General features: G+C 59.5%; 1 protein-coding gene across 1 annotated transcript in view; it reads right to left on the bottom strand.

Annotated features, from left to right (window-relative positions):
* Positions 1-2349: 2349 nt before the first annotated feature.
* Positions 2350-11648, bottom strand: part of LRRC27 (leucine rich repeat containing 27) — a 33331-nt gene continuing 24032 nt past the window's right edge. Inside the window, 4 exon segments of the mRNA XM_039252421.1 lie at positions 2350-2631; positions 2634-2717; positions 8076-8205; positions 9880-9994. Coding sequence (XP_039108352.1) covers positions 2507-2631; positions 2634-2717; positions 8076-8205; positions 9880-9994 — 454 coding nt within the window. The 3' untranslated portion in view covers positions 2350-2506.

Below are 11648 nucleotides of genomic sequence, written 5' to 3'. Positions count from 1 at the left end.
GGGATGGGGGCACAGGGATGGGAGCACAGGGATGGGGGGCACAGGGATGGGGGCACAGGGATAGGGGCACAGGGATGGGGCACGGAGATGGAGCACAGAGATGGGGGCACAGAGATGAGGGGCACGGAGATGGGGGCACGGGGATGGGGGCACAGAGATGGGGGCACAGGGATGGGGACACAGAGATGGGGGCACGGAGATGGGGGCACGGAGATGGGGGCACGAGGAGCGTGGGAAGCACAGGGATGGGGCGGGCAGCTCTCCGCCCCCAGGGCTGCTTCCTCCCTGCTCTGTCCCACCAGGAAGAAACGGAAGCTAATGGTTCTAGGCTGGGGGGTGTCTTCCCAATGAGCTCTACTCCCCACAGACTTCTGGCTCCCCAAGGCCACAGTCAGCTGTGTTCAGCCCAATAATGCGTGTTTCTGTGCACTGGGAAGCATGCAGCCCACGCCCAGGAGTCCCCCAGCGTCCTGCCCCGGGGGGGGGGGGTGGCACAAACACCAGCCTCTGTCCAGACGCGGGCGCGAGGAGCCTGCAGACTCCGCGGCCCCGAGACCGAGTCCTGCAGCACCCGATGCCGCATGGGGACCCCGCCCTGCGCCGCACACCTCAGCCCAGCTCTGCCCTTGCTCTCTCAACAGCCACGGCCTCCCCCCACCTGACGACCACCTGCGGTTACCGGGGCTCCACCTCCACCCGCAAGGCCCGGGCCCATGTCCCGGCCACCCCTCCACACTGGGAGTCCCTCCTGAGACCTGGATGGGGACGCGGGAGTATTTCTCCTGGGCTAGGCGGGGCCGTGCGGGGGCTCCGAGTGGCACCGGCGCCTGACTGTGCTCGGGCGGCTGGTGGGAGGCCAGGAGGCCGCACTGGCCGGGCTGAGCCTCATTCTAGGCCAGGACCTCTGAGGGATCCGAGTAGTGAGACGTGAGCCAGGGCCCCGTCATGGTGCGGGTGCCTGGTTACGGTGGTGGAAGGACAGACCTGCAGATGTCAGCCCGTGGGGGGGGGGGTGCTGACATGGGCCCAAGGGCCGCAGGGTGGACGCCAGGGCACAGCCCCTGCCCTGCAGCGCTCTGGCGGCTGCGTGCCTTATCCTGGCTAGCTTGAGGCGCCACCTGCAGGGAAACTCGGGTTACTGCAGCGCCAGCCGCCGGGCGGCCCCTACGGAGAGCAGGTCTGGGGTGGGGGACGCTTTGTCCAGAGGCCCCTGGATTGCACCAACCGTTCTGGACAGCGACCGTGGCACTGCGGCCCACGCCATCCCACCTCCTAGCCAATCCCTGCCCCCCAGCGGTTCCTGGCCCTTCCTCTGGCTCTTCCTCCCTCCCCCCTTCCAGGGCTGTTGGGCAGAAAAGGGAGGTCCCTGCACCATCCAGGCAGTCAGCACAGATGTACTCAGAGACTAAGGATGGAGTCAAGTGACCAGACCAGAGAGGAGCGGGAGCAGGCTGGTCAGGTGCCAGGGGAAGGGCCCCCCACCCAGCACCCCGATTCCACCAGGGGGGAGGGCACCCCCACCAGACACCCCAAATCTACAAGGAAACCAACCACAAGGCCCAGTCAGCAGCCAAGCTAGGATGGAGCTCTAAAACTGAGCCCCCCGAGCTCGAGCAGGAGTCCAGGTCAGCGACCTCTGTGCAGGCTCAGACAGCGAGGACAGCGCAGGGATGAGCAAATCATGGAACAGCAGAGTGAGTGCTGAGAAGCAACAGGTACACAAAGCACTGGCTGCCTTCCGGAAGGGGAGAGAGCTTGGAGCGGGGAGTGTCCCTGGAAGGTGGTCACTGGCCCAGGTTCCCTCCCCTCCAATGTGCCTGCCTCCTGAGTCAAGGGGGTGCTAAGCTGGGGGCGGTGTGGGGCCCCTCGAGAGATCAGGCGGTGCTCACTCCCTCCAGGGCAGCGGCCGAGCAGAACCAAGCCAGGGCCAGCTGGGCGGGGGGGTCACTGGCCCCACGGCGGGCCTGGTTAACCCTGCTTCCCTCCCACCAAGAGGCCAAGGAGCTGAGGAGTCAAAGACAGATTCAAGGTTGAGCCCTTGAATGTACGGAACAGTCAGTGGGAGGCTCCTGAGGACGGTCTGACCAGCCTGGGTGAGGGCGAGCTAGGAGGGCGGACGGGGCAGAGCTGAGGCTGGGCAAGCAGAAGGGGCGAGCCCCGAGAACGGCAGTGTGGGTGGGGGAAGGGCCCCCCACCCTGGGGGCAAAGTCAGGCGAGCAGCCCGCCCCCCCCTCGCTGACATGCAGGCATCACCTGTGTGACTGGGGCGGCAGGGGTGGGGGGCCGGGGGGGGCAGGTGCTGGCAGGCGGACACGCTGGCAGTGGGACTGGCAGAGACGCGGCTGGAAGTGAACACCTGGTGGCTCGTTTATTCTCTCCTTTAATCTGGCTTAAACCTTTTACAGCCTCTGAAAAAGCCGTGCAGCCCTGGGAGGGGGTGGCGGACACCCGGGCGCACTCGCAGGGACGGGCATCTGGGCAGCCGGGGAGCCGCTGCACCCAGTCCTCAGCCCGGAGGCTTTCCGTCAGCACCAGGATCCTCGCTCAGTCGCACCTGTGACGGTCCTCGGACCCAGTATCTCATGTTGAACGATACATTCTGGGGCCGAGATGCAGGTGGGTGGAGTGACGGTGTCCAGTGAGAGCCGTGAACTGTTGGCTTCCAGTTAGGGTCGTCTGGGACTCCATCTCATCGCTTGGCCGTGTAGCTTCCTGGCCTTTTGGGAGAAAGGGAGGGGATGGGGGTCAGCCCGGGGCAGCAGGGCCTGGGGCGGCGGCACGGCTCTGTCCACACAGGCGGACCATGTACAGGTGCACAGCGCTCTGTCCTGTCCTGGGCCCCCCACCCCCAGCCTCTCTGCGGGAGCCGGCTGAGCCCTCCCTCCCCAGGACGACAGCGACCTCTCCAGGTGGGCCTATGGGCTAAGCCTCCCAGAGTCCCCGCCAGGGCCGTGCCGGTGACCTCTGCCCACGGCTGAGTGAATGCATCAGTGGAGGGGGGAAGAGGGGAGCAGCTGCTCCTCTGTGGCCAGTGTGGGCACCACCCTGACCATGATCCCACCAGAGACTCACGCCTGCCCTGGGGAGGCAGGGCCCCACTGCACCCCCGCCCCAGGGACACAGCAGCAGGGCCAGGGTCCCTGATAGTGGAAGGAGATCCCTGGGGCCCCTGCGGCTCCAGGTCCCGGGTTCAAAGCCAGTCTGCTGGGCCAGGAAACGTGGTGCGCGGGGCTCAGGGCCCTGGGTGGGATACGGGGGGGCCAGCACCCAGGAGCGGGCTCTTTGCTGCCCTGGCGCCTGGAGCAGCTGGCCAGTGGGTACTTGTGTCGGCAGTGCCAGGACCTCCCCACCCCCAAGGAGGGGCCCATCCTTCTGCTCCCCTGAGCTCCTCAGCTCTCTCTCCCCAGGGCATAACCGGGACCCCCTCCGGCCCAGGCACCGGAGACCCCAGTACAGTCCATCACAACCGTGGTTCACATCCAGGCTCACGCCATTGTGACCGGGTAAGTATGAGTGCCTTGGACGGCGTGGGATCAGGGGCTCCAGCCCGCACAGCAGGAAATCCGTGTGCAGCTATTACCCAACCCCCCCCACCCCCCACCCCCGAGCTGTATGAACAGCCCGGAAGCTAGGCCTCTGTTGACCAGAAGCCTCGCCAGTAACACACACGGTAGATCAACACCTAGTTTGTACGTGCGTGTTCCGGACATCTTACCACAAAGTCTGCCAGGGAGAAGAATACGTCACCGAGGAAACCACCAGGGAAGCACGGTTACAGCACGACTGTCTGAAACCCGCGTGCACCGCCCCAGCCGTGCTGCTCGGGGGCCACCAGTGCCCCTTGCCTGCGCTTCCCTTCCCGAAGAAATCTGTTCCTCGTGCAGCCACTAACTGCTCCTTCAGAAGCGGTGCTTTGTTTTCCACACGCTTGTCCAGGAACCTCTCCGTCCCCTTGGCCAGACGCCCCGGAGAGACCGCCGGGCTCCCCCGAGCCCCAGGCTGGCGGCCTGCACAGGGGACAGCCTGGGGGCTCCTGCACTCTCTGGGCTCAGCTTCCTTTTTTCTGGAGCACTTCCTCCTCTTTCCTGCTCTGCTGACTGGTTTCGGAAGGATGCGCTCTCCCGTAGCGTCCAGAGAGGGCTGCGCAGCGAGCACGGCCGTGAGGCCCTGGCTGGGGAGGGCTCCGCCTGCCCTGTGCCGCCGGGCTGCCAGCCGCAGTGCCCGACTCCTTCCGACTGCTGGCCGCCACGCCGCCTGGGGGCGAGTCCACTTCCGCTCAGCTTCCCATTCAACTTTTTGGAAAGTGAAGAGGTTTCACTTCTGTAGAGCTGTCTCCGTCCCCACCAGGTCCGTGACCCGACGCTGACATGCCACCATCACCCAGGGGCCGCACTTCTCAGCGGGGCTCACTCCCGGGCTTGCAAGTTCTGCCGGCCCAGACAGACGTATGATGACAGGTGTCCGTCACGGCGCTGTCCCGCTGCTGCACTGCCCAAACCTCCCTCCGACCCCCAGCCCTGCAGCCACGGAGGCCCCTACTGTCCGCAGAGCTTTCTCTCTTCCCGATCGTCATTCAGGGGTAGCTTCCAGGGTGGGCTCTCTCATTAGTGATAGGCATTCGAGGCTCCCCCGGGTCTGTTCCTGGTGTGACAGCTCGGTCCTTTTTGGGGCCAAATAATACTCCACGGTCTGGAGGGGCCAGGGTTTATTTATCCACTCACCTGAGGAAGGACATCGTGAAGCTTCTGTGAACATCTGTGAGCAAGTTTTTGTGTGGACATGTTTTGAACTCTTTTAGGCAAATGCCCCAGGGCTCAGTTGCTGGATCTCAAGGTCAGAGTACATTCAATTTTATAGTAAATCACCAAACTGTCTTCCAAAGTGGCTGCACCGTCTTGCATCCCCACCAGCAGGGAACGAGAGTTGCCGTCGCTCCACATCCTCGCCGGCATCTGGTGGTGTTGGCGATTTGGATTATAACCATTCTGACAGGTGTGTAGTGGTATCTCTGTTTTAGATTGACTTTGTCATCCTAATGACATACAACATTGAGTGTCTTTTCATATGCTGATTTAACATCTATATATCTTCTTTGGTGAAGTGTCTGTTCAGATCTGTGGCTCACTTTTTAATTCGGTTGTTCATTTTCTTTCTATATTTTGGATAAACAGTCCTTTATCGGATGCGTTTTTACAAATATTTTCTCCAAGTCTTTGGCATCTTATTCTTTAAATCAATTTTTTTTAAGGTTTATTTATTTTTGGGAGAGAGACAGAGACAGAGCATGAGTGGGGGAGGTGCAGAGAGAGGGAGACACAGAATCCGAAACAGGCTCCAGGCTCTGAGCTGTCAGCACAGAGCCCGACATGGGGCTCGAACCCACAAACTGCAAGAACATGACCTGAGCCAAAGTCAGATGCTTAACCCACTGAGCCCCCCAGGTGCCCCTGGCATCTTATTCTTTTGGCAGTATCTTTCTTAGAGACAAATTTTTAAAGTTTAATGAAGTAAAGTTATCAATTTTTTCTGTGATGCTTGATGTTCTATTTAAAAACCCCCCAACAACCCAAGGTCACCCACATTTTCTATGTAACTTTCTACAAGTTTGACAGTTTTGCATTTTACATTTGGTTCCGTGGCCACTTTCAGTTCACTTTTGTGAAGGTGGAAGGTCTGGGTCTGGATTTACTGTTTTGCACACGGACGCCCAGCGGTTCCCACACCATCTGTTGAAGAGACCATCTCTGCTCACTGCGTTACCTTCGCTCCTTTGTCAAACATCAGTCACCTATATTTACGTGGGTCTTTCTGACCCACTGACCCGCTTGTCTGCTTCTCCCCCAGCCCCACGCCGTCTTGGTTCCTGTCGCTTTACTGCGAGTCTTCAGCCCTACAGCCTTGTCCCCCTTCAGTGTTGTGTGGGCGACTCGGGGCCTTTGCCCCCCCTCCATGTAAACGTTGGGAGCAGGCTGTCGATATCCACAAAGTAACCCGCTGGGGTTTGGATTGGGATTGTGCTGAATCTCTACATCTAGTTGGAAAGAACCGCCATCTTGGCGATATTGGGTCTTCCCATCCATGAACATGGGATTCCTCTCCATCCATTCAGTTCTTCTGTGAGTTGACTCATCAGTTTTGTTGTTTTCCTCACATAGATCTTGTACATATTTTGTTAGATTTGTACATAGCACCATTTTTTGCATGCTAATGTGAATGTTATGTTCTTAATTTCAAATCCCACTTGTTTGCTGATGGTATCTAGGAAGTGATTGACTTTTACGTATTAACCTTGGATCCTGCAACCTTGCCATAATCGCTTATTAGTTCCAGAAGCTTTTGCTCAATTCTTTGGGATTTTCTACACAGCCAACTAAGTCACCTGAAAACAAAGAAAGTCCTAACTCTTCCTTCTTAATCGACACTATTTTCCTTTCTTGTCTTGTTGCAGTAGTTAGGACTTCCCGTGTGATGCCACAGAGAAATGGTCTCATTCCTGACCTTCAGGGGGACAGCAGTTTCTAGTTCCTCACCATGAAGTACGATGTTTGCCGTAGTTTCTGCAGATGCTCTTGATCAAGTCGAGGAAGTTCCACTTGTGCCAAGTGTGCTACAAGCACAAACAGGTGCTGGGTTTCCTGCACCCACTGATACAATCATGTGACTTTCCCTCTTCAGCCACAGTGTGATGGTGCCTGTACTTAAATTGGTTTTTTGAATGTGGAACCAGCCTTGTATGCCTGGGATAAATCCCACTTGGTCGTGTATGATTCTTTTCATACGTTGTTAGGTTTGATTTGCCAATATTTTGTTGAGGATTTTTGCATCTGTGTTCAGGAGAGACGTTGGTCTGTAGTTTTCCTCACATGTGACATCTTTGTTCTGTATGAGGATAATGCTGGCCTCATAGAATGAATTACGATGTTTCCCCTCTGCTTCTATTTTCTGGAAGAGATTATAGAGAGTGGTATCATTTCTTCCTTAAATGTGCGAGAGAATTCACCAGGAAACTCACTTGAAAATTATTATTGATTTGATTCCTTTAGTAGATACTAGCATATTCAGACTGGCTATCTCTTCTTGTGTGAGTTTTGGCAGACGGTGTCTTCCACAGAATGGCCCATTTCGTGTTAGGTTACCAGACTTGTGAGCACAATTGTTCATAATACCAAACAGAACTTTCATTCCACAGCTGAAGCGTGAGATACGGATGTTTAGAAGCCTTAGGAGGTAGAGCTTGGGGTGTTTGAGGTGGAGGTTACAGCCATGAACAACAGACTTGGGGAGAATAAACTCACCTGAAGGCAGGTGCGTTCTCTGGGCCGGGAAGGCAAAGCCGGCAAAGAGGGCCGAGTCCGACAGCCCTGCCTGCACTCCCTCCTCCTGCCCCTGGGCCCCGGGGAGAGAGGTGGGATGGGGGCCTCCAACGGGCCGGGGGTCGGCTCTGCCGGAGGCTTTGGAGTCGGGCCACTGCATCAGGGTGAGCCTGGGCTCGGCTGGCCGAGGAGAGCAAGTACATGTCCCTGCACCCATGAGCTGCAAGGGCCCAGAGGCATCGGGCTCAGCCTACCCCACCTGTCTGAGGCCGGTCACTCTGGGGTAGGGGGGCAGCAGGTCCCCTTACCACTGGATGGGTAACTACGTGTCGTCCTGGCCAGGAGGCCTCCCTTCCTGAGCCCGGTGTCACTCCCATAACCCCGACCGTTTCTGCACACACAGCACATGTCCGTGTGGGGGCCAGTCTCCCTGCCCCGCCGGCCACCGGGGTCCAGCTGGCAGCCAGGCCCCGTCAGGGTCCCGCCAGGCGCTGCTGGTTGCGAGGCATCGGGCGAGGGTCCCACAGACACCTCCCCATCATCTGCTGCTGAAGTGGAGGCTGTGTGGGGTCCCGTCAGGTGGCCCAATGCGTCTGAGGACTCACACGCCTCACACGCCGTGAAAACCCCTTATCCTTCCACAAAGCACGATTCTGGGCGCGTCCCTCGTGGTCAAGGGGACGGTGCTCTGAGGAAGTGAGGCGGGTTCCCTTCGATTCTGAACAGAATATTCACTTTTGCGCAGAACCACCACATACTTACAATTTCCAAGTCGTGGGCAGCCTGTCTCCATTCCTCCAGTGGCGCCATCTCCCAAAATCCTTTCTTTCCCGCATGCGTTTTCTGAATGTGCCGATTTAGGTTTTCTTCTAAACGCCCCTCTCGGAAGGCTCTGAGGAAACCGGGGGTGACAGACACGATCGTACACGTCGAGTCGAGTCGAGTCTTAGCAATTCCTACTCCGACAGGGGAGAGAGGATTTCCCTTTTCCCTCCAGGCCAAACTGCGGTCCTGGGGCTTCGGGCCACCTGGGGCTCGGGGCCACCTGGGGCCACCCGCTCCCCTCCAGGCAGCAGCCCAGACAGGCCCAGGCAGTTAGAAGCTGCAAGAACACACACTACGTTTTAAACCTTCAAATCCAGGTAAGAAATTATACATTCGGGACTGAGCACAGACACCATGTGACGGGGACAGTCTCTGTCTTCTCCAGAAATGCGCAGCTGTAATAAATCCTTAAACAGGATCATTAAATTAGATTTGAGACATACTTGCTCTGCCAGCATCAGGGCTTTGGCTTATACTCTTTGCCTTTAAATATGAGAACGCTCAGAGAGGCGGAGCATTCCAGACCACACGGGAAGGGGGGCGGTGCCTGGCGTGCAAGGTGGCCCTGGGGTCAGGGTGTCTGCCTGGGAACATAACCACGTCCCCCCAACCCCCCAGCCTGGGGCCTCCCTGAGGACCCCGCCCCCACCCCCAGCAGCAGCCTCTGTGTTCACTTTTCAGAATGACGGATACAAGCAGAACGGCACCTCCAGTCCTGCCCTGCACAGACCCCGGCGTCTGAACCCCGGTTCTCGGGAAGGCCCTGCCCGCAGGACAGCGGGGTCCGGGGACATAGGCTCGTGCTCTGTGGGGATACAGCTGCCTGCCGTCCATTCCATGAGGCCGGGGTGGTCCCACCGGCGACCTGCGGGCTCGTCCCCAGGGCTCTGGTACCAACAGGGAATGACCCCGCAGAAAAGACACCCCTTTGAGGCCCACGCATCACACCAGGACGGCCTGCCTCCACGTCCTCAGAACGAGGAAACTCCACGGTGGGCAGAACCCGGGCATGCAGGCCAGACCGCCAGCCCGGTCCTCCGGGGGCTCCTAAGCCCACCACCCACGGCTGGAGCTCGCCTCCGTGGCTTCTGAGAGCCAGGGCAGGGCCAGTGCAGGTCATCGGGCAGCAGCTGGCAAGAAGGGGCACAGGAGACCCGTCCGGTAGTGTCCCTGGCTGCCTGTGGCTCTCCTCATGAGTTGGGGGGATGCAGGGTCCAGAGCACCCTGTGAGCCCGGGGGGGGTGCAGGGCACAGAGCACCCTGTGAGCCCGAGGGGGCAGGGTACAGGGTACAGAGCAGCCCAGGAGCCCGGTGGGGGGGTGCAGGGCACAGAGCACCCCACGAGCCCAGGGGCGGGAGGGGTGCAGGGTCCAGAGCAGCACAGTCACAGCATCAAGTGTCTTGTGAAGTGAAAGAGCCGAGAGGAAAATGCATGAGCACGCGCGCGTGCACACACACAGAGGTCTACTCTGGGTGTGCAGCAGCTGGGGAAGGGTGAGGGGCTCAGTGGTCATTCCCAGGGTACAGATGTGGGGGAGCATCGGGGGTATGCTTGCTCCCCAGCACAAATGCCAAGCCCCCAGCAGCTGCTGTTCCCTGCGGGGGAGGCGGGCCCGCCCCGCCCCCGCTCCCACCACTCTGGCCGCCCCAGGCCGGGAGCTCCCGCAGGTGCCAGTGAGCGTTGGGGGGTGAGTGCACCTGCCAGCAGGCAGCAGAGTTGAACTCGGACCCCAGGACCAACCTCATTTCTTTGCTTGCTTGCAATGACTTCTCTTTGCTTTGCCTCATTTTTCCAGGTGGATTCACTGGTATTTTCTGTCTGCCAAATCCACGGCAAAGGGAGTCTTTGATGCCACCTAGGAAAATGCGAGATGTTTTCGGGAGTCCAAGGAAACGCTGCCGTTCACACAAAGCCAACCGCCCGCAGGCAGTAGACTCGTCCTTCGCCTGGAGGAGGCCACGCTCCACCCACCCCAGCCTCGCGCGGGCCCCAGCTGGACGCTGGTCGGTGGGTGGGCAGTGTCAGGGCGTGGGGAGGCCGGCGGGCCTGGAAAGTTGCCGAAGTTCTGTCCACGGGGCCGAGAGAAGACGCGCGCTAGACGGGCCCCACACCTCCAGCGGATGCGGCTGTGCTTTGGATCAATGGGTTTCAAGCTAACGGCTAAGTGACAAGGTTGGCAACATCTTGTGGTTGGAAAGTGGGTGTTATACACTCCGCGGCTCCTGGGTCCATGACATCGCGCACCCGCACAGGTGAGTGCTGAAAACCCAGGAGAAGTACTCGCTACCGGCCTTCCCGATCAAGCCCAGTGATTCCAAGTGAGAACGTGCAAAGTCCATAGGATGCAGGTGAGACAGCTGCTCCCATGTGCCAGCCCCCCGCCCCAGGCGGGAAGCATCACGGGTGCCTGGGGGGGCACAGACGTGTCCTCCGGGAGCTCCAGGAACGTGGAGAGAGGGCACATCTAGGGCAGAGGAAGATGTGATAAAAAGATGTTTCTGGAAGCTCTCTGAGAATCGCAGCCATCTAAATTCACTTTGGAAACAATGTCCTTTCTGAGCTATGGCACCGCGTAACTACGTCTAAGCAGTGCCGCAAACGCTGGACACTCACCACCTCTGAGGGCCTGTGGGCGTGTTGCCGGCATTTCTGGTCACCTGGGCTCTTGCATTTCCTCATCCACCTCTTCCGAGTCGCACCCTTTGTCTCCCACATGATCCCCTTCCTCCTTGTATCCCCAATCCCTGTCTGGGTTTGCCTTTCTAGAGCCTTCCTTCCCTCCTCGGGCCACACCCACGTGTCCACCTGGAGCTCCGCGCTGAGTGTCCCAGCCAGTTGCTGCCTCCCACCTATCACATGCTCCCACGCCAGGTGGGTGTGGCCCCGTGCCACTGAGAGACCTCGGACACCCCCCACTCTCAGGGAGCAGGCCTGCCAACTAGACTCATCTCCCTGTGTCGGGGGCTTTAGACCTGTGTGTGTGCACCTGTGTGTGTCCCTGAGGGCACCTGTGTGTGCACCTCTGGGCACATGTGCCTGCGTGCCTGCCTCTGAAAGGAGGGCGTGCCCTTTAGGGCATTGCAAGGTGGGCAGAGGAAGGGATGGGGCAAGTGCGGGTGCAAGGAGGGCAGGGGGTGCAGGGGGGTCCTGGGGAGGGCAGGGGGTGCAGGGGGATCCTGGGGAGGGCAGGGCGTGCAGGGCGGTCCTGGGGAGGGGAGGCGGGGTTCCAACCAGGGGCTCCTCAGGCTGGAATCTGCCGGGACCCATGTGCTGCGGCCCAGACGGCATCTGCAATCACCTCACGTGCCGCAGCACCTCCAAGTGGGTTAGCAGGGCAGGGCCTGGTCTGTCTGGTTCACATGCCTCACTCTGGGAAGGTGCTTAACCCTAGGGGTGGGGGCGTGAGGCCGGGAGGGGGAGGGAGGGGCAGAGCCAGGGAGGGCAGGAGCCGGCTTAACCCAAGCGGGGTGTGTGTGTGTGTGTGTGTGTGTGTGTGTGCAGGGGAGAGG

The sequence above is a fragment of the Hyaena hyaena genome, unplaced genomic scaffold (assembly GCF_003009895.1).
Source record: "Hyaena hyaena isolate Hyena2069 unplaced genomic scaffold, ASM300989v1 scaffold_409, whole genome shotgun sequence".
In the NCBI taxonomy this organism is placed as follows: domain Eukaryota; kingdom Metazoa; phylum Chordata; class Mammalia; order Carnivora; family Hyaenidae; genus Hyaena; species Hyaena hyaena.
Note: the sequence above shows the minus strand (reverse complement) of the source record. Positions and strands in the feature narration are given on the sequence as shown.